Raw genomic sequence first — 24,266 nt, forward strand, 5'->3', positions numbered from 1 at the left:
CGTAAATGCAGAATCAAATTAGATGGAACTTTTTCCACAGTGAGATTGCTAAGAGCCGGTATCCCTCAAGGCTCTATTTTCTCGCCAGCTCTCTTCAATATCTATTTAAGCGATATCCCCCTCCCGAGTATCTACAACCATCGCACAAAAACAACGAAAATATTCAAATTTGCTGACGATACCGAAATTATGTCAACCTCAGTAAGTGAAATAACAACTACTTGTCGCGTTCACGAAACCCACGCTTCAGAATTATAAACTTTTATCAAACAATGTTGAATTAGCATGAATCCCTCAAAAAGCGCCGCTGTGTTTTTTTCACGAAGACGCCCAATAAGGCCTCCCAACATCCACCTATTTGTAGAAAACATCCCGTGGAAAAAAGTATTAAATACTTCGGAGTAACCATCGACAGTAAATTAACCTGGAAAAATACAATGATGAAATCCTATCCTCAGCCAATAAAAACTTATCAGCACTCACATGCTATGTAAAAAAAATCAAAAAATATCAATCAAAAACAAACTCTTAATATATAAACCATATATCTTAATATATAACCATAATAAGGCAAAAACTTAGTTATGCAACTCCTATCTGGGCCCACGCTTCAGAGTCGCATTTGAAAAGACTCCTAACTTTCCAAAATAAAGCAACACGTATTGCCCTGGAAGCATCCAAATGTATAAGGATGGGATGAGGGTTTCCTCAGCCCAAATTCACCCAGACTATTATGCGGGTATCCCCACCATTAGGGTCTATTAATTGCATCGCCCTTATATAAAAACCCTTTATAAATAACCAAAACAAATCCTAAGTAAACAAATAATTTTCCCATATTGCAGCCATGTTTCATTGCAAATAATTTTTCGCAAAACCCAAATCACCAAATACCCCAATCTATTTTTCAACAACCTATTAATTTAAATCATGTTGAAAGGGAAGGGGGCCTTTTGTCCTGGAGCTCTGTATGCCATTATTTCAAAAAGTCAAAAATCAGTTCTACATGAACATCTCATTAGTGGTTATTACTCGACGTTTCGAAATTACCGTTTTTTTCCAAATCCCAGTGCTTTGTGTACAAACTCGCCAGTTCAAAGAATTTCGCCCTTGCCTTTGTTTTCAAATCCAGCCCGGCCAATATTCCAAGAAACTTTCTAATCCTATATTAGGCGCTTGCCAACAGTGTAATTAAACAGCTGCAAACAATTAACCTAGTGATATTGTCCCCTTAGTACCTTTTCCGGTGAATACAAAATTCAAACTATTTGAGTGTCTTTGAACTTTCTTGTTTCGTAAACCTTGGTTTGAATCCAAAATGTTTTGCCGCCCGAACGACGAGTAAGGCAAATCGCTCGTTATCAGACCCTGGTGATCCTCGAAATCAGCGCTGAAATTCACGGTCCTGGGCCTTGATTCTCGATAAAGTCATTCCACTCGAACACAGAATACTTCGACCCACTCTTCAATGACTTTTGAATTTGGCGTATGTAATTATGTACCTTCCCAACTATTTTGGTTTGACCGAGGATTGAACCTTCCTCCCCAGAGGGAGCTTCTTAAACTTTTGCGGTATCTCAAGGTTCCCATTTAGGGCCCCTGCTCTTTATTTTGTGCTTCAATGACATCAAACCTGTCATCAGTCATTCTGGTTTTATTCTTTACGCTGAAGATTTGAAAATATACAAATGTATAAGCTTAGTAGATGATTGTAAAAAATAAAAAAGGCATTAATAAAATTTATGAATATTAAATAGAAAATAAATTATTTGCAAACATAAACAAATGTAATGCCATACTGTTTCTATATAAGATCGTGAACTGCGTTTATTGACTCCCCAGCTCTATTAGAAAAGATTGCATTTGATGCAAGCATTACCAGATCGAATACATATAATCAAAATACGCCCAAAACTTTACTAAGCAAAATTTACAATTCCCTAAAAGACATTGATATTTTCCACTGTACCCTTAATTTTTTTGTAGTAAAATAACCTAACAATGTATCTAAACCAAAGCATTTCTTTTTTAGTGTTCATTTATCCTTTTCATATTTTTTTCTTTCACTTATAACATGAAATATATACTTTCTTCCCAACCTGTAGCTGTAAACTGGTTTATTTTATACTCAACATATTAAATTTAAAATAAATTCCCATGTGTATGTTTCAAAATATACAAAAAAAACTAAGACTGAAACGTCTGAATGCAGCATTAGCTCTTTTTCAGGTGACATCTGGCTATAAAAATCGAGTTGGCAACACTGATATTAGTCTATGGCAATCTATGGTCATATCAGGTCATATTGTCTATGTCTTTAAAGTGACGCGTGCGCGTATGTTCGTTGAGTTTCAAATTACTAATCATTTGAATTTTGAACAGTTCAGTCGTTCAGTGTTTTCTTGTGACTTTCTTCCTTTCTTGACTTGTTTGTTTGTTATGCGTAAACTGTCACTAAAGTAAATTTATTTGCATATAAAATATACTAGTCTAAGAATACAAGAGTTTATTATTATTCTCGTAGTTTTGTGGAACTTATCAAAATATTACGGTAAGTTACTGCACATACTCCTTGTTTATTTGTATCGGTCGTTGGATAGAAATTAATGTTTGCGGTTTCTAATTGTTTCAAATGAAATACAGGAATCCGGAAGCTGGCATTGTTTTGCAAATAATAGCAGAGTTATTTTATATTTTCTTATTTTTCACAACACAATATACCAACCAAAAATTTGTTGATAGAAATAATATTATGATTAATAATGCTTTATTAGTTTGTTTAACTGTATTTGATTGAATTAATCAACCAGTAAGATTATTTATTATACTAATCATAAGATTTCGAGAGAAAAATGTCATCAGTATTGAAAAAGTTTGAGGTTATCAGGAAACACTAGTCTGAGGCAGTCAACTCTTAGATCAGCAACATCATCAGCTGTAGGCAGACTGATAGAACCTAAGCGCAAGCCAAATACTAAGTTTGGTGATCGCGCTTTCGGAGTTTCTGGGCCGAAGGCTTGGAATAAACTCCCTCCGGAACTAAGATCCATAACAAGTCCTACAGAATTCAGGTCTAAACTAAAAACTTACCTTTTTAAGTTGTCATACCATTAAATTAAAGGTAAATTTTGGATAGGGCCTGACACGCTTATTACGAATAATTTTTAGAAAAAAACTCGCATCGATTCGCGAAGTGAATTTTGGCTAACGCAATTGAAAATTTAAATTCATAATTTTCCGCCGCCCGAAATGCAAAAAGTTTTCTTTTATAGTAATTAAGGCGAATATAAAGTTTTTTTCTAAAAAATATTCGTAATAAGCGTGTCAGGCCCTATCCAAAAATTACCAAATTAAATATACCTTTCCTGAGAGAAAGTCCAGTTATATCAAATTTTCTTATTATGTCCTAAATCCTATATCTAAATTTCGCTAATAAACGATTAGATAATTTTAATTAAGTGTTAATCTCAAGTGACCTACCAGGTAAGTATTGTACTGTATATTATATCCATAAATAGTTAGTAATGACATAGATCACTGTAGAAATGTATTATAAATTTGTACAGCGCACTTGGAGGTGATTTTTCACAAAAACGGAGCTATACAAGTCATCCAATTTTTATTATTATTATTATTATGGAATACTTTTTCTTTAGTCTCTAACTTAAAGTGAATAAAATTAAATTGAATGATCATATCCTAATATAGTCTGTTTCTCCTAACCAGATGACTAATGGCATCGAGACAGCGCCCGACACGGTGCAGGTGGCGCTGCGCATCAGGCCTCTGGTAGAGTCGGAGGTGACGCGCGGCTGCGACACGTGTCTGCAGACCTTTCGCGAGCAACAGCAGGTGCAGGTCAAGGGGCGGCCCTTCACCTTCAACTACGTGTTCCCGCCCGAGGTCGGCCAGCGGACCTTCTACAGCACTGCCGTGGCAGGCATGGTCACCAAGTTGTTTAAAGGTAACCCCCTCGCTCTATAACCCCCAAGAATAAGTAATAATTGAAGGGAGGAAGACTTAGTAATGAATGTGAACTATTGCAGGCTACAACGTGACCATCTTGGCCTATGGACAGACGGGCTCCGGCAAGACGTACTCCATGGGCACGTGCTACTCGGGCGGCCCCGCGGATTCATACGATGCCGGCGTCATCCCACAGGCAGTTTGGGATATATTCGACTACGTAGATTCCAACAGTGAGGAGTTTGACTTCAAAATCACAGTTTCCTTCATGGAACTTTACCAGGAACAACTCTTCGACCTTCTCTCCACCAAGCCGAGAGAACAGACTGCTATAGAAATCAGAGAAGACAACAAAGAAATTGTTTTGCCAGGTTAATATATGACTTTTATTTTCCGATAAGTTAAAGAATCCGTAAATGCTGTATACCTATATGTTTACTAATAATGGTATTGCAGGGTTGACGGAGGAGCAGGTGAGCACGGCAGAGGAGACCATGGCCTGCCTGGTGCGGGGCTCAGCCGGGCGCGCCACGGGAGCCACTGCCATGAATGCCACCTCCAGTCGCAGCCACGCCATCTTCACCGTGCAGATAGTCAAGGAGAGCAAGCTGGATAAGTGAGTGACTGACTTTCCTTTACTTCCTAAGAATATCCTGTCGCATGGAATAAGGAATTAAAAATATTTAGACTTTTAAAAAATATTTTTATGTAGATAAAAATCCACCGATTCTGAATATATTTCTATATTTTTACTCAGAATTCGTTGTTGAAAAATATTTAAAAGCTCTGATATGTATACGCTCCATTATTGGTCGAACGAAATCTGATGTCAATTATACTCCGCGTTAAGTTAGTTTCATTCTTTCCCTTGCAGTCTTTAAGACCTTACAAATATTTACTTACAATTTTTTCATATTTGATTAGATTTTCTTGGTTTGTTTGAAGTATTTTACATTCAAAGGGGGTTGGCATGATTTTCCCTGGATTATTTCAGATAAAACCCACTGGGTGTTCGGGTAAAACCCATGGATGTTTTCAACAAATTTAATGTACATACAATAATTAACAAAATGAGTTATAAAACCATACTTCTTTCATTTAGTCGTACTTTATTTAACTAAGTAATGTAGTGGTAAATTTTTTTCTACTTTTTTTAAAAGAAAGACATTCCCGAGTTACAAATAACCTGACAGTATTTGAAAATCTCCTACTACCACCACAGTAAGTGGAAAATGTTGCTTGTGTTGTGATGGAGGACTTAGCCAGCCGAGGAATTGAATGTGCGATGCCTGGGTTGGGACCCAAACGCAATGCCAACTCAGCTACTGACCGTATAATATATCCCTACAATAGAATAAGGACAGGTTGTTTTAAGTTAATTTTCAAGTTCTGTAATTGTTTCAGTTTTGTCAAGTAACTGGCCCATAATGATATAATAACAAAACTTGAATATGACAATCACAGAACTTGCGAATAAACATCGAAATTCAAATTCTATGAAACAACCCATACTTAGTAGGAAATATTCATGAGATAAGAGAGTAAAATTACATTGAAAATCTAACCATCTGGTCTGGGTTATGACTGCTTTACACCATACTCTTTTCGTACTGATCACCAAATCCGGACCCCACATGAAAATTTTTCGCTTTACTTGATGATTATTTTCACACCTGCAATTTCATATACATATTTGCCATTGTAGAAGAAATAATATTTTGAACAAAAATCAGTAATACCAACAAACGTCTCTCACGGTACCAACTACCAAAACAGAACACGTCTCTTTTTTCATCCGGATTAGACAAACTGGATGAAAAAGTTGTCATGTAAAACGGCCTTTACAGGAACCTGAATTTATTTATCTTCAAAATGACTTAGTATATTAATTTTCACAATTTGAAATCATACACTCACTAATAGTTTCAACTAATTAAGGCGAACCACCTCGATATCTAACATTCACAAAATCACGCACACAGATGGCCGGCCACCTGTAGAATGTAGAGGACCACAAACTAAGTGAAAAACGTTTAAAATTGTTTTAGTATGTCATTAGTAGAGAACAACGTTGAATTGGCTGAAGACATAAATACATACATGTCGTATTCTATATCCCGTGGCACACTGATTTCAGAAACCAAATCACCACTTCCAAGTTCCACCTTGTGGACCTGGCAGGCTCGGAGAGATCCAAGAAGACCAAGGCCACCGGGAACAGGTTCAAGGAAGGAGTGAAGATCAACCAAGGGCTGCTGGCCCTGGGGAATGTCATCTCGGCTCTGGGAGAAGCTTCCACCCGAGGTGGTTTCATTTGCTACAGGGAGAGCAAGCTGACGCGCTTACTGCAAGGTGACTGCTGTTTCCAACACTGTTTTATTATGATTCTGGTTTATTTTCAGGTGTTGCACTACCTCCTTCTTAAGCCATCATCAGGGCAAATGTGTAATCTATGTAATGGTACGTATAGCCGTGGAGCCTCGAATTACGGGAAAGGAACAAAGACACTGCAATTGCCGTTTCACGCCATTTGCAGTTGCTTTGTTCCTTTCCCATAAGTTGAGGTTCAGTTGGGCAGTTCGGCTCGCATATGTATACGTAGCATTACATGTAACGCTGTCCGAAACGTCGGCTAAAAAAAGTAGCTACACATTATATATTATCGGGTATTGATTAACCCCAAAAATAACCCATGTGAAAATCTCAAATAATATCTGACTGTATTTCATACATTATTTTCTATTCTCCATCATTCTTTTGAAGGGAGGATAGATATTTTTAATTATTTATTTATTTAATGGAGACATTAACAAACGATTACAAGAATCACCATACTTAGGCGGCTGCCTGTTTAATGGTGACCAATATAATATACTTATTTTGTGTAAACATTACAAATTAAAAATGTAAACAAGCAGAAAATAGGTTAGAAGTATGTACATATGCGAGTCGGCCAGTGGTTGAGTTGGCATCGCGTCTGGTCCCCACCGAGGCGTTGTGATTTTTAATTCCTCAATATCAAAGACTTTGATTCATTGAAATTTGTAATAAACCGTATACTTGTCGCTAGTACTCAGCTTGTTACAATACAATTCAATAGTGTGGTCTCCATACAATACTACCAAATTGATGTAAGAAATATTGAATGTCTGCAGCACAAATTTTTACGGTTTATTTACAAAAAAGTTTACAGAAAAATAAATGACTTAACTTTTTTTATAAAATTACATCATTCCAACCGACTGTTGTGAACTCCTCCCGCTTCTCGTCGACTTTTAAGTACCAAACCGAGCAACCGGGTACTACCACACACACGCGCCTATTTCTCGCCTTCATACGCTTGGAAACAAATTCACCTTAAATACCGACATATTTAATATTAGTTTACCATTATATAAGACATACTTACGTGTACATGCTATTTTTATGTAGCATTATATTATTATTTAGGAGAATGGCGTTGGAGTGTAGTATTATAAATTACGTATTATCAACCTGTGCTATTATTTATATGCCATCTGCACTTTTAAAATTGGATTATTCTTTTTTATCTTCTTTTTTCTTTTCTTATATTATGTACATTTAAATGGAAAATTATATGTACCATAATTTTTTATGTTTTTGTTGTTATTAATCATAATTAAAAAAACTTCTGTTGTCACTGTCCATGCAGTAAATCTTATAAAATAAATATCTTTGTAAAAGCCCATCAAGACGATAATTAATAAATAAATGACAATTAATAAATAAATTATAGTTTGATACGAAAACATTTTTTTTTATCGATTTGACTTTGTAGGACAAATAAAGTATTTGAGGCCTTTATATATGTAGATAGATCTGGAGTAGAAATAAGTGAAGGTTGTCTGTTCCTCAACAACAAGTGCTCATTTTGTAAATATCTTAGATTCCTTGGGCGGGAACTCCATAACACTGATGATAGCGTGCGTGAGCCCTGCGGACTATAACTTGGATGAGACCATCAGCACTCTGAAATACGCAGACCGGGCCAAGCAGATACGCAACAAGCCCATCATCAACCAGGACGCTAAGGGCGCCGAGATCATCAGGTGAGTCTAGTTGCGTTATAAGGTGTAACACACCACCCTACTATGTATACGGTCACACTCTTATTATATGACTTGATTACGTATGTGCAGGCTCAACAAGATGGTGCAGCAACTGCGCTTGCAGCTTCTGAATGGTGGAGGCGGCTTTTCTGAAGATACCGGTCGACTGTCGGAAGAACTGAAGAAGGAGAAGATGAAGTATGCTCAACTTATGGATAAACATGAAATTGTTTTGGAAAAAAATAAGAATCTCAACCGAATGCTTCAAGATGCCCTTACTGAAAATGCCAATATCTTCGAGAAGATTATCCTGGCGGAAGCCGCTAAGGAAAAGGTTGACCTGAAGCTAACGGAGATATCTGAAAAGTGCAATCAGACTATTGATAATCTGCAAAAGGGAGACGGAGTGGAAAGCAGTTCCCGGGAAGAGGTCATCCAATCTATGTGCCAAATGAGACGGCAGATAACAGATCTCCACTCGGAGCAAAGGCAGTGCGGCCAGCTCATCCAACAGATGATTGTGGATGAGCATGACAGCAAGGGGGATGGGGGAGACAGTGAGGACTTTGTGGAGGGAACCCCAGATCTGAATGAGAGTGAAATCAACGAGAAGGAAGAAGCCCACGCTCTGGAACAGGTTTCCAGAAACCACCAGCTCCAAGACCTTGTCAAGTCCTTAGCCCTGAAGATAAGCCTGGCAGAGAAGCTGTCTGCCAACAACCTGGATCTGAGCACCCACAACCAGAATGTTAGGGACTATGAGATGCGCATCACAGAGCTAGAGGAGGAACGTGAGAAGCTGGTGGGACAGCTGAAGGTCAACCACCTCAAGCCCAAACTGGACTCAAAGGGCGCCGAGGAGCGGAGAGGCCGCATCCAGAGTCTAGAGGCCGAGATCTCCAACCTTAAGAAGAAGTGCACGCAGCAAGCCAGCTTTATCAAGATGAAAGAGAAGAACGATCTGAAGATTGTCTCCCTCAACAAGGAGATCATTCAAATGAAGGCTAACAAGGTAAACCAACCAATATTGCCAAATTATTACACTATTTCTTTCATTTATAGCAGTCTTTCTTTCATTCATAACCACAGGTATGGTTAGCGGCTTCCAAACCTGTTGTGAGAGATTCCATAGTGAAATTATATACATTGGAGAAGAAGATAATACTATTAAGTCTAAACAAAACATAAAACAGAACAAGACATAGAAAAATAAAAAGGTAACGGTCTCAACTGGGAATCTAACCCAGGATCTCTGTCTTATCAGAACAATGCCTCTAACCACTCGACCATTGGGACCGAGACTTCTTCTTCAGTGATATACATATTACACATAAAATGAAATTATATTAATTTAAATGGTATTTATTTTAGGTGAAATTAATTAAAACGATGCAACAAGAGAACACCCGCTTCCGATCGTGGAAGGTGCAGTCCGAAAGGAAGATGGCCAAACTGTGCGACCAGGACCGCAAGAGGCAGAACGCCATGGTCAAGATGGAGATCAAACACGTCAAGACTCAGAATGTGCTCAAGAGGAAGATGGAGGAGGCTGTGGCCATCAACAAGCGACTCAAGGTTGGTCCCCAAAAACTTACAAACAACCAGTGGCGTAAATGGCTATTTTCACTAACTATGAATACTGTTAAAAAGTGAGGAAGATTTAGTTTATTTTCTGATTCTGATTATCATACTAATAATATGTATTTTTAATATTTTCATTCACAATTATTGATTTCAAAAACATTCTCAAACCACACATTCTGAAACGGTTCCAACTCTCTGCATTATGCCTAACAAAACAGCTATCACTAACACCATCTGGCGTGATGTCAATGCCTCTGAATTTACAAATAAAAACCAACATGCTGTTTTGGCGAAAATCAAAAATTGATCATTTTAAATCGTTATCGAAAACGAATGGATCCCGCAATGCTTCATTATTGCTAATGTCTTTCTCGGGCGTCTCCGTCTTCTTCCACCATTCACTACTGTATACCACAATGTTACTGTAAAAACACTACATTACGTTACTTGCTACTTTAATTCGACTCCGTATATCATTCCAGTGGAGACTTGTACCATTAAAACCACTGTCTAAACACTCACTCGGGTAGATTGCAGTCAGTTCATTGTAATTGACTGGCTGTCAACAGTTCCCACTTTCTCCGGGAATAGTTTAAAATTTGAACTACAGAGGGTTATTGGTTGTTCGTGGATTATTTATTAATAAATTGTAATGGATCGGTGTGCTATAACAGTATTATGTGATCGTTAAGTTTACAGCCGGTCGTGGTGCGACCGCGCTGATTTTATTGTGATAATTCAAGTTCAAAATTCCTGTTATAATGGCGGGCGGTGATACCGTCCATGTAACATTTATATCTGCTGGATATTAGAGTCATCCGACTACGTTTGAGCTGCACAGCGGCTGAATAAACGACACATCGCACTACCGTATCTTCGTTCACCACGACCGGCTGTAAACTTAACGATAACATGATACTGTTAAATAGCACACTGATCCGTTACAATTTATTAATAAATAATCCACATTTTGGTGACCAGTCGTTAACGAGCCGTTGCCTGTCGGCTCGTTCTCAAGAAGTGACCCGAACGATCAATAACCCTCTGTAGTTCAAATTTTAAACTCTTCCCGGAGAAAGTGGGAACTGTTGATAGCCAGTCAATTACAATGAACTTATTGCAATCTACCCGGGGTAATATGAAACATTACTAACTTTAGTTAGGAAAATAATTATTTATAAAACAAAAGTAATTATTTTCATAACAATACGCAGGCTGAACTTTTATATATTAAGAAGATTTATTCGTCAACAATAGTAATTAATTCGAAAATAAAAAAAATACCCTAATATAAGATAACTATAAACTTCACCTGGCCTTATTCTCATTTATTTTGAAATGTGCCAAGAGATAGCGGGCAGCGGTAGCGGCAGTAGTGACATCTAACCTCTCAAATGGAAACTCCCTTTCCCACGCCCCCATTGTTGACTTGGTCAATTTATCAAATGACCAGCTATGATATCTTCTGTCTCTTTATGCGCCTACAATAAACGAGATGGTATTATGTAAAAATGCTCTCTCATGCTGAAGACAGCTTGGGTCATTGCCGTGAGGAAGACAGATGAATATTATGTGTTTGAAAGAGATGGTTAGACAAAGACAGGTTGGTTTTGCAAATTCCTCGCTTGTCTCGTGAAACAATCCATAAAATGAATGTAATTTGACTCTCGAATTCGTGTTGTACTTACAAATGAATATAGCTAATGATAAATTATGAACATAATATTAGCTATTTTCAAACGAAAATTTTATATTTTCTTCAATAATTAAATATTACAATTTGAGATTTTATTCATTAAGTTATTCAAAAAAATAACATAAAAATTAGTAGCACATATTTTTTTTTCAAATGACCTTCGACCTGTGGACTTGTAAAGAATACCTCCCACATAATATATAATAACACGATGTGATGTGTGTTCCAGGAGGTGCTGGACAGACAGAAGACGGCCCAGAAGCAGCGCTCAGTGCCGAGCCGGACAGACTCAGGCAAGGGCAGCCCCGAGGGGGTGCTACAGTGGGTGGAGCAGGAGCTGGAGGTGGTCAAGTGGGTGGTGGCTGCGGAGCGCCACCTGGAGGGACTCATGGAGGACCGCCAGGCCTTCAACAGCCAGCTCAAGCAGGCCCAGGCCGCCAGCCCCTGCCACCCGGACATCCCGCGCCTGCAGGAGGAGGTGGCCCAGCGCTCGGCGCAAATCTCCGAGCTGCAGGAGAAGATCCTCACCGGGGATCAGGGTGAGTACGTCAGTAGGCAATACCGGGTGGCCAGGAGACTCACTTTTTATGACCAATAGTAATCCTAGCGTAGTAACGGGTTGGGTTTTACAATGGGCATTAATGGTGAGCAGTGACGTGACGTGACGTCAAATGTGTGCAAAGTGCTGGACCACGGGACACGAGGTGACACTGAACAGTGAAGTGATAGAACTACAAGTGGGAACTGACTAATTCCTAAAAGTTGCAGCTCTAAGTGAACCATCATTCACATTCAGCAAGTAAGCCTGATGATAGACCAAGAGAAAAGACAGACCAGTCGGTTTAGAGCATAAACTTAAACTGGCAGCAGTAGACTCCGAAATACCTGACAACATCCGCATGGTATTAGACTCCCTTAACCGCGGGGCCCAATCACCAGGCTCCGTGCATTATCAGGCGCTCCCAACAAGCCCACAGAGGCCCGTCTGCTCCAGAGGGTAGCAGGCATTGGTGCGCAGGCAGTCAACCAAATTCTGAATCAATTGATGAAGCAGGCTCCTCCACTCCGGATGCCTGTAACACCTTTTGTTGCTCAGGATCACCATAGCTCTTGATAAAATTTATGGAACTATTATGGGAGCAGCGAGAATTCAAATATTTCCTCGTTATAAATATCCCAGGAATGTCTGTCTTTCTTTAAAAAAAAATAATAAGAATGGAGTATTTTTAAAAAAAGTGAAAAAAAAACTAAGAAAAAGAAAATTTAAAAAAAAAAATAAAAATGGATGGTTAAAAAAAAAAATTCAAATGTATAAAAAAGACAATTTAAAAAAAAAAAGAGATAATGAAACTAAAAAAGTGGTTAAAAAAGTTATTTACTATCACAAAAAAAAACAACAACAAAATCAACCCCAAAATGGAGGAGCCCTGCGAGGAGATCCTAGCAGCAGCAGAACGTGTGTTGAGAGAGTACTCTCACTTCGTTACTTGGGAGAACTTCCCTTGGAAACGATGGCGCAGCATCACGCACATCCTGACCGTACTGCGACCGGTGCTCAACAGGGGTCTGCAACATCCCATCCGAGGAGAGGCCCTTTACGCAACGGCAACACCATCAGGATTTCTTTATTAGGTAAATACTTTTTCAACCAATAACACAAATGTGTGTCAAAATTTTAATGTTTTTGTCAGTATCAAAAATAGAAATTTTTAAAACTGCAAACACAGCGAAACTGAAAAGACTACAAAATACTCATTCTTAAACGACGGATGGCTTCACTTATTATATAAGCCATAGCTTAAGAAACATTTGTACCAGTCTGAAGATGGCCGTAACGGGCTGAAACCGGTTACGGTCAAAAATAAAATATAGTGGAAAAAGTTTTAAAACATTTTATTATTGTGATATTATTAGTTCTATCGATATATAACTTACTGTAATTACCACTTAATGGGGCTGACACAATTGGGCTAAACTCTATGGCTTGGCCTATTTCAGCATATCGCTCAAAATACATTTCCATTGCGAATATATGCTGCAGTGATATGCTGAAATAGGCCAAGCCACGAGAGTACAGCGTGGTCTGATGCAGACAATAGTCATAATCATGTACAAACTTTGCTTAAATAGAAACCAATAAATAAATTTAAAATGTATGTAAATGTATATTTAAGTTCTACCGAGCCGAACTCTCTGATATGAAAATATCTGGAGTCGGTGAATTATTTTCCCATTTGATCTCTGGAGAGTTGACGTCTTGTTCTTGTATTGTTTTGTATTTATTATGCTTATATAATGCACTTGCATAGCGTGGATTGACTAGATGATCATTTGTGGAAAAGTGTGTGGAAGGGTTTAGTCATTCCTGTGGGGAAGATTTAACCCGGACATAAAGTCGGAAAAAAATATATAAATATGTACACGTATTATGTAATTACAAAACAAAAATAAAATACCATAGAATAAAATTATGTAAGCTTAGGATTGTTTATTGTGAGCCACGGCACCCTTGAGGTAATTTTCCACACTAACCTCGCTGTTAAAATGATCAGATTATTTTTCATAACAGTTGGGCTTCTGTGTCTGAAATATTTTTGTACCCTTTTTCTGAAGTTCTAATAAAAATGATGGGGAGGGGCTGAGGTGACAAAGCGAAGTAATAGATTGTGGACATCAACATGAACATCATTCATTCTGCCATTTATCAACCAAAGTTGCTTTAAAACCTGTGAACTAAATTCCATGCTTTGTTTGCCGACAGCTTCTCCTCTGCAAACCTGTGTTCTGCTTCTCTTCACTAATAGACCCCACTTTTCCCCAACACCGCTCTCTTCGGACAGTTATCCAACCATCCTGCTCGTGCTGCTAGCGATGGTGGAGCCTGAAGTCTGCGTGTAGCCTGAAGTCTGCGTGTAGCCTGAAGTCTGCGTGTAGCCGGTATGCCAGGAAGGCCTGCTTGACAACTCGGCTCTGAACTTACTGTGTCTGTATGGATTGTATGGCGCATTGCCATCTTGGATGCTAACATGAATGGTTTGTTTACTGTTTGAACTGTGTGTGTAGAATGATCTTATGAATGGATGATATTAAATAAAATTGAAATAGTATTGTCATTTAACCATCAAATCATATTAGTAAAGAGGTCATTGCATTGGTTGAGTCAGGATTTGGACTTCTTCCTTGGCAATCTTCTTTCGGGCTTCGTCAAAGTGTGTCTTGGCGCTTTTAATATTTCATTTATATTATCATTATATTAATTTTCAAAACTATCATTAGACATATTGTAAATGTTTGTTCTTTGATTTGAATTCATATCAATATACTCGTTCACGCTTTAATTATTCATTAGAATGCTGAATGTTGTTTAGGAACATAGTCAGTCTGAGTCTGTCATTAGCTGCGTCTTCCATGACAAATAATTCAACAAAAGTCAGACGTGAACATTACAGTATTACGTTTACAGTGCGAGGTACTTATGTCGGTCCGAGTATGCTATTAGCTGCGTCTTCCATAACAAATTATTCAACAAAAGTCAGACGTGAACATTACCTTTACAGTGCAAGGTACTTATGTCGGTCCGAGTATGCCATTAGCTGCTTCTCCGATAACAAAGGACATTGTGTGCCGATAATATCGGAACTTAGAAACTGTTTTCCTGTCATAATAATATGAAGAATTTTAGTAAGCATTGTTATTTGTAAATATTATGCGCATCCTCATGTTGAAGTTTATCAACCTTGTTCTATTTGTATTACAATGGAAGATGCTCTGAGGAACTAGCGTCATTGATCCCTTCGGCACCGGTGCGTAGTCGGGATACACGCCAAACGCGCGCCCAACATTTGTACACGGTTGACGTTTGTCACATGAGAACGGGTCGCTTCTACGATTCGTTCTTAGGTTCAACAGCTCGACGTGGAACGAACCGCCGGCCTCTATGTTTCCTCCCTCCTACAACTTGGGACTCTTCAAGACCCATGTTCACTCCTTCCTCTCCACAAAAAGACCCTCCACACAGCATCCCCAAAGATGACATAGGCCCTGAGGGATATTATTTTCTTCAGGGGCTACTGTGTGGATTTAATATTAAAAAAAAAACCAATTCGGTTTTTTATGCATTTTATCAAATAAAATTGATTCAGAATCACTATTCAACTCTATGTCCAATTCCAAATCTAGATTTCTCTCAAAAATTTCATTAATCATCAACATCTTTACATTTTGAAAATTATGTTTTTATTTGCAACAATTATATAATAAGTTTTATTGAGTTACACATGACTAAATCTTAAAAGAGCTACGAAATATTGTTTAGTTTACAGAACTATAATATAAAGGAGCTTACTAATAAACGAGTTTTGAATTTTACACAACCATTAATGTATTGTAAATGGTTGTTTATCAGTTTATTAGTGAGGGAAAAGTATATTTTTATTTTAACAATTCAATGTAAATGATAATAAAAATACACAAATAAAACAATCGGCGCACATTCGTATTAAGGTGCCTTTGTGTGTTGTACTGCGACTGCGCACAATTTGTAACTGTTCGTACCGACGCGCGGATTCAAATCAACTGAAGAGGAAATACTGTCTCCTTGGCTTTAAATCCTTGGATAAAAAAATAATATCTCGAGATAAATTTAGACCGCGTAAGAGGCAAACGCGTCGACACGTGATGTCCTGCGCTACAAAGATAAATAATATTTTTTTGTTGCAGACAATAAAGTTAAGTCCAGATGGGATTCGTTGCAAAGCATGGCGGAGGCCAAGAATGCGCTGAAGTACTTGTTTGATGTAGCGGTAGAGACCAAGCGAGAGGCGCAGGGATACAGATACAAGACCATACAGGAAGACAACAAGTTTGAGGAGCTTCTGACAGTTCACGAGGAAACTGTCAAGAAGTTGAATGAACTGGAATGCAAGGTGTTGGAACTCAACGTGGAACACAAGAAGGGACTCTCGGAGGCTGAGAGGCAAAATGAAGAGCGGGTATGTTATTCGGCCGTTTCATTCTATTAATTAGGTGACTCGATAGCTTTTGTAATGACCAAGAGGGAGGATGATTTTACATTATGTTGATTTGAATTAATATTTCTGTTGCAGATTTGCACGCTCCTACGTCAGTTAAATGGAACGGATATTTCAACACCAAATGACCAACTGATGGAAAGAATAAATATTCTAGAAGAAATTAGTGAAAGAGCAATTAAAGCCAAGGTTGGTAACTAACTCTTCTTTATTGAGTACTAATAAAAACATTGATTCCATTAACATACATTAAAACTTGACATTAAATATATCTTTATCTATACAGATCCACAAATTAATTTAACTCAGATTATTACCACATTGATATTTTTAATTCAACTAAAAATCGAAAATTAATTACACAACACGACTCAAACTCCATCACTCAGTCTCTCTTCCCATCTACTCCTGTTCTTCCCACCTTTATCCTCATCCTATGTTCCTCTCCCCAACCTTCTCCTCAACATATACTGTAATTAAAATAAAAAATAAAAACAGCTTAAATTATCACATACCTGTTATTCACTATCAACAGTTCATAATTGGCAAGTTAACTATTTTTATTATTATGGATGTTAATTTTAAGATTTGCTGTCAACTTTCCCAAAAATAAATATATATCATCTAGAGGTATTATTAAGCACTGGTTGTTTCGCAGAAATCTAAAAATTTGTCAAATTTCAGAGTTAAAATTCAAGTTCTGTTATTATTTCATCATGGTCCAGTTGTTTCACAGTGTGGTACTCTGTACCTACCTACGGACCGCGAGGAGTGGGGGAGCACCTCAGCGGTAGTCTGTATTGTCATTCGGTATTCTGTAGTCTCACAGATAACAATCAATAAACGATCTCTGTAAATATTTAACCAGCCTTACGTATTGTAACCAACCCTGAATCCAAGCTCCTTTTATGTGAACCTACAGGATACTACACACAGTACTTTGTTAATAAAAGAACTTGAATAGGACTTTAACAGAACTTGAAAATGACTTTAACAGAACTTGAAAATATATTAGCGTTAAAATTTGATGAATTATTCAAATTCTGCGATACAACCCGTCCAAAGTAAAATCTGCATATCCGAGAATATGTTGTATTTCTACTTATTCTAGTTAATTGATAATATTTATGGCTGTGACAGAGCACGCTATAAGCGCACTACATTCTCGTGGCTTGGCCTATTTCAGCTTATAGCTCGCCACACATTCCCATTGGTAGTGTATTGCTACTTTGTACTTTCCAACAGAATGAACTGGAGAAAGAGAACGAGGAGTTGAACATGCAGCTGAAGGCGAAGAAGGTGAAGAAGGCCAAGTTCACGGTGAAGAGTTCAGAAAGGCGGAGTGCCTCCTTCTTCTCAGACAATGAGGACTACGAGGATTCAGACGAAGACCCTGACTGGATCGCCACTCCCCGCGTCATCAAGGTACCCCTCACTGCTCACTGCTTTCACATAACAATACATATTATCTCAATTCCCCTCCGGCATATTCTGTCCAAATTAATATTATTAAACAAATTGACTCTACTGGTAATCAGTGGCGGCTCGTGACTTTTGGGTGTACTAGAATTACAAAAAATGCCATAATTGATGTTGTAGTCGAAAAGGTCTTTTCATTTTTTTTCGAAAATTCTGTTTTTTGTACGAATATTTTCAGAAAATCCGTGCGGCACACGGCCAAGCTGATATTTCCTGAAAATTTTCATACAAAAAATTGAATTTTCGAAAAAAAAAAATCGTTTTGGGCTAAACAACATCGTAAATTATGATTTTTTCAAACTTAACCACTCTATCACACTCAAAAGTCACGAGAAGCCACCGTGGGTAGTAGCGGTTTGTTCACAAAACTCCATATTCATTTAAAATAAAATTTCTGTGTTCAAATTTCTCCTTTTAATTAGTTTTTTATTGAGAAACAGAACTACACATAAATTCTCAAAAATGAATTCTGAATTTTATAGTCTGTATATAGAACATTTATAATACCTTGGAAAAATTCTGAAATTCAACCATCTTCACCTCCACCTTCAGATTGTGCCGTATTTGTGCCAATCAAGTATTTGTTAAATAACTGCAACATCATGAATTGACATGATTATCTTACTTGTTCTAATTTTCTCAGTACGAATTCGGTTACTCACGTAAGGTAACAAATGGTTGTAAGTTTATCTTGTTCTGGTCGGTTTGTGTTACATTTCCAATCTGTCGGCTTGAGAGGTTAATAATATAACACAAAATAATAAAATTTGACCAGAAACACAAACCTATGAATACTTACATATTCTATTACTAAACATAAAATACTAAAAATAAACAACCTACAAAAGTGCTTTACATCGGAGTGGTGTCCTCCATTCCTCTTCAAAGGTGCTTCATTTGTTTATGTGTGTATTGTTATGTACGTGTGTTTGCAGACGCGCAGTATCCTCAAGGAGGTGAAGGCACCGCTGGGAGCGTTGAAGGCACTGCCACCGCCGGGTGGGTTGAAACGCACCAGCGACGGCCAGACCAAGTGCACGTGCAAGGGCAGCTGCAGCACCAAGCAGTGCAGCTGCAGGAAGCTGGGCTTGGCCTGCGGGAGCCGCTGCAAGTGCAGTCACACATGCGTCAACAAGGATAACTCGGATGCCGAGAATCAGGTAACAAACACTTTGCTTCTTCCTTCTACTAAACAAACAAACAAACATACATTCATGTACACATATGTATCAGGTGACTATTAGTTAAATTATATTGGTGATGTACTGTGCCTGTCTCACTAGGAAATCTTTTGTTGACAGCAGGCGCACTTATAACACAACCAGTTTACAAATAAATAAAGTTAAATTGTTGATGTTTGATCTGAGTTAGCTGATGATCCTAGACTTGGTGTCTAATTTATATTTCAAATAATTAGTGTTCTGTCTCTGATGGTCAGTCGAAGTGCATAATATAGCTTAGGTACTATATAGTATCACAAGCAGTTTGGACAGTTCTGTGTTTGAAGAGGTATGTTGGTATGTTTTTGGCATAAATTTGCCTAATGTCCAAAACACAAATTTTCCTAAAGATTTTGTCCAAACTGCTCATAATTAGTATCTGAGTTTTAAAGATCAGATGTTGGCAGTGTTTCCTCCCCAGCCTATAATAGTGTTCTCGAAAGATTAGCATAGTAAATTGTTGAGAGTTCCTCCACACAGGAAAGGAAGGTAAAAGGTATGAGAATTGAGTTGATTTCATGTTAAGAAAGTTGCCTAAAGAAGTACATGTATGGATTTTATATGTTTGTTTAGCGTAGTGATAATTATGTTTTTTCCACTTTAAAATACTATGAATAATAATACTGTTGGGAAGTAAGAGCTTCATAGATGCACGCACAGATGGCAGTGCATAAAGCTTGCGTGTCCGCAAGATGGAGCCAGTGGCCAGTAGTCACCAGGGCCAGTAGTCGCCAGGGCCAGCGAGAAGGCTCTCAGAGAAACTTACTGTTTCAGATTCCAATTAGCCAGCTACTAGTTAGGTCGACTATCTAGTCACCTTCATAATACGCAGAGTACATATTAATAAATCCCTGATTAATCTAAAAGAACCACTTATTTATTAACTCCTTCCAAGACGAGTTGGAGACCTGTTTGTACGAACACAACAAATACCCAAGTATGAACTTGATTAAGTTCTAAGTAAAGGCAACCACATTTGCATTTGTTATTTAAATGTCATGTGATGTAACCATGTGTCATGTGTTTCCAGTCGAGCGGTGCCAACACGCTGTCACTTGACAGTGTCACGGAACTTGATGACGAGCCCTTGAGTAAAATCCCAACGTTTAGGTGAGTTCATATTACTTTCTCATTATCATCCTTTATAAATAATATTATATCTGAGGGGTGTACAAATAAAAACAGCAATGTCAGGAAAGTTGAGTTTTCAGTTTGCTTGACAAGGCCGTCTTTGTTTCTGAACACCTGGTACATATCATCATAACAATTCCCATATAAATAATAATAATCTCTTTATACTCTATCTCTATAATATGTATGTATGTAGTAGTTAGTTGATTTACTATAATAATTCCTCTCTGTATGCATGGCATGAGGTTACAGGACGACCATAAGCTGAGGCGATGGTGGCTGTGAAAGGGCGCATCAGGTAGGCACTATGTACATATTACATTCAACTCTGTTGGTAGACACAGTACGTACTTTAGTCTTTTTTTTTAAATTTATAAGCGTATTCATAATATTATTTATTTTACCTGTACTCCTTAAATTTGAATCTGTGGGGTCAAAGAAACGCATCTCATTTATCGATTTGTTTAACCTTTTCCAGAGAAAATAATAAGTTCAAAAATATAATCTGTCTAAAATATATCTCCCCGTGACCATGTGTGCCAGGGGTAAAACACCTTTCGCCCAAGCCGTACGCCGGCTGACTATATTTTTGTAGCGATCGATACTGCTAGAGTTTTCCAGAAAGACGACCGGTTTAAAATGAATGGGCTACGAAATTTCGAGACACTTTGATAGGCACAATTAATTGCGCAAGGTAAACAATACAAGCTACTTGTCTACGAGCTACCTACTCGCGACGTCTAGAGCTACCTACGACATACTTTGCGAGTTGGACTAGTGCATTATGCGCATTCGCTAGAAGGTTCTAGCCTATTGCCTAGGCATAATCCCAGCGCTAACGAAAGTACCAGAAGTACCCAGAATGAGCGAGTTGTCTCCAGTTTACCGGCAGTCTCGCGTACTTACTACCGCCATCGGTTGGGCTATATAAATAGGCCTGACGCAGCGAGTATTCAGTATTCACTCAACTCGCTCGTAACCTTGATGCAGATATCGCTCGCATTCCACGCTAAATATTATAGTGCCTCCTTGTATTTTAACCCATAAAATAAACGCGTTATTGTGTGTAGTAATTGCTATTTGTGCATTCTTAAATAAACGCACCAACTGAATAAATCAAGACTTTTATTTTAGTGCACAAAGATAAACATATTTTCTTAATAATTTACTTGTTTAAAAAAATTATGTTTTTTAAATTATACATAAGTACCACCTTATCTGATATCGTATTTTTATATTTATAAAAATTGTATATTATAAATATAACACCTTTGTGTGATTTTTCCCAGGATAGAAGTTACTAGAAAAGTGTTTTTTTTACTCTGTTATAAAAAAATATAATGAAGACATATGAAAATATTCTTGAGTTTTATTATATTTTCCAGCCAAATAAGCATTTTTTACAATAAAAATAAAAATCATTTAAGTCTTTCCTGTAAATAAATACATTGCCCTGAGTTTTGAAAATTGGAAAATAATAGTAACTTTTTTTATTTTATTATTATTCTGTGTAATTCGAGAACTCCATTTTTTTTTTTTTTATTAAAGTGAATCTTATTTGATAAAATATTTATTATTGTGACAGCTGTTTCGAAAGCCATCATCAATCTAAAAGTGAAATAATCTGGCCGCTAGTAAGTAAACTGGCAGCTAGAATATACAAGTAACGTTTTAGAACATGTGTACAGGAAAACAGAAAATTACATAACTACTTGTTCTCCTAAAAAAAAAAAAATCTCCTGTAAAATCCTTGAAATGAGATGTTTCTTTGACTACCGGGTCCTGAATTGAGCTCTAACAGCTCGTCGCTATGAAAGAATACATTAATTCATTATATTTAAAAAGCGTCATTATCCAAATTGATTTTTTTTTTTAATTATACGTAGGTATGTAATTATTTAACAAAGTTTAATGTTCTCTTTGGATAATAATACATTATACCTAGTGGTGGTAATTCATAGCAATGTGATGGCAAATAGCTCGTTTGTTTAGAATCTGTTACTGATGCATTCTTACGGGTGAAATTTATTTACAAAAAATTCTTTGTAATATATTTGGCATAACAAAATTTAATATCAATTTACGGCGCAAGTACTTTTTCTCTTCTTGTTTTACAATTTCTGAAAGTTGTAAGGTACCATTCCTAGGTCTACGGCAAACTGAAAACTTAATACTAAATGTTGTAATAATTATTATCATGTCTTGTATTAAGTCTGCAGACTGCTGCCTGCCGATGGTTTGTCTTAATCGTCTGTGCTTGTTCATATAGATATGTATATAGGAACATGTGTTTTACAAGATAACAAATCTAACAAACATGCCCTACATTGGATATTTCATATCGACATTCATTATTTGTATCAGCACCTATAGTTTCACCATCTATTGGAGAACATAAGCTCGCTATTTGCTTGAATGATGAGAACCCTTGAAATGCTTAAAACTTAAACTCATTCTTTCATCAACAAATTTTAACTATAGTAATATGTGTTACTCTCTATAAAGTAATGAATGCATTTATTTATTTTGCAGGCGAGTTGATAGTGAGGAGAGTGACAAAACAGATCTAACCCTTGCAAGCAAAAAAAGGAACAGAAGTTTCTTTTACGGTGAGGGGAGGAGTGAACTCTGAGAACTACAGGACTTCACCTCCACCTTCGCGACTTCACCCCCGCCTGACTTCACCCCTGCCTTTGTACTTTATTATGAGGGGAAGAGTGACAACTGAGAACTACAGGACTTCACCTCCACCTTCGCGTCTCTTCACCCCGCCTTGTCTTTGTACTTCTTTATGAGGGGAAGAGTAATATCTGAAAACTACGGGACTTCATCACCTACTTCGTGGCTTTACCCCTGCCTGACTTCACCCCCATCATTATGAAGGGAGGAGCATCTTCACAAGGCCTTGGTGACTACATTATTTGACTCGGTGTAGGAACGGAGGTGCAAATATAATTGAAAGTTCCCAACTATATCAGCCTAATATGGGCAGAACACAATGATGGTATCCATCTAGTTTAGTATTAGCCCTGTTAAGACTGATCATTATATTGATACATCACCAATACACTTTACATTTATATAATTATGAACTTTTACTTTAACATTCCTGTGATTCTCTTTTTGCAGATCTTTTTGCTTACTTAATTAAATTTTTTCAACAATTGTTATTTTATTGTAATAAATAATAATAAAACACTTTGTTTTAAAATGAATATATCTCAACATGTTTTGGATACAACTTCCTCAGTATATTGTACCATTGATCCCCAAACATGTCGAGATATTAAAACAAAGTGTTTTATTATTATAATTTCATGTCCATTTGTGCACGGCTTCCTGCTATAATTATTCATTTATCATCAACATTATTATTGACGGGTTTATTATTATTGTACATACATATTTTATTTATTTTTAAAATTTCTAAAACTTGCTACTAAATTTATTACATTTAAAAACAAATTAATTAAAATATGTTAGTTTTTTTTTCTTTTGTTATATTAGTGAACGTTTTTTAACTTCAAAGTTCTTATGACCCGCAAAAGACAAACCTCTGATGACTTCCTTAATAAGTAACCTCTCTCCTATTCTCATAATTGATGTATTTATAATGGAGAGATAGGTTACAACGGAGCTCTCAGCGCCTAGACTGTATAATATATGAGTATTGCATTGATAATCCCCAAAAGTCTTAAGATTGTGGTCAGTTTACAGTAGGCCATGTTGTGCTGCATTTTGTCTTATAAATACAACAAAAGATAATTTTAATCATGGAATAAAGAATAACACTAGAAGTGCCTTCAGTACAAATTTGAATGGAAACAAACTTTCTATTTAGCCTAATAGCCCAGCGCTTTGTCTCACTCTCCTGAAATTGTAGATCTTCATTCCATTGAATTTCGTAAACATAGTTTTGTATTTGAAATTTAAGCCTCGATTAGACAAATATTTGGATCACGAAACACGCCCACAAGCCACTTCTTGTGTTAATCTATTCTATGGTCTAAATGAAATGTACTAATTAATGTTATTTATGTAAATAAATCTTTAAACGAGTAATGGTTGCATTTGGTTTTATTTACAAGTT

The 24,266-nt window shown here is 37.1% G+C and overlaps 1 protein-coding gene across 1 annotated transcript; it reads left to right on the forward strand.

Annotated features, from left to right (window-relative positions):
- Positions 1-2,362: 2,362 nt before the first annotated feature.
- Klp3A (kinesin-like protein 3A) lies at positions 2,363-24,229 on the forward strand. Its single transcript, XM_089640785.1, has 15 exons — positions 2,363-2,551; positions 3,727-3,964; positions 4,047-4,337; positions 4,423-4,582; positions 6,104-6,318; positions 7,874-8,036; positions 8,127-9,048; positions 9,408-9,611; positions 11,546-11,855; positions 16,036-16,307; positions 16,422-16,535; positions 17,592-17,771; positions 18,761-18,985; positions 20,076-20,155; positions 22,709-24,229. Exons 2-15 carry the CDS (start codon positions 3,727-3,729, stop codon positions 22,806-22,808), a joined length of 3,474 nt encoding a protein of 1,157 aa, XP_089496911.1. The 5' UTR covers positions 2,363-2,551; the 3' UTR covers positions 22,809-24,229.
- Positions 24,230-24,266: the final 37 nt, after the last annotated feature.

Source organism: Hesperophylax consimilis, chromosome 16 (genome assembly GCF_061612785.1).
Source record: "Hesperophylax consimilis isolate HC1 chromosome 16, BYU_Hcon_1.0, whole genome shotgun sequence".
NCBI classification, from domain to species: Eukaryota; Metazoa; Arthropoda; class Insecta; order Trichoptera; family Limnephilidae; genus Hesperophylax; species Hesperophylax consimilis.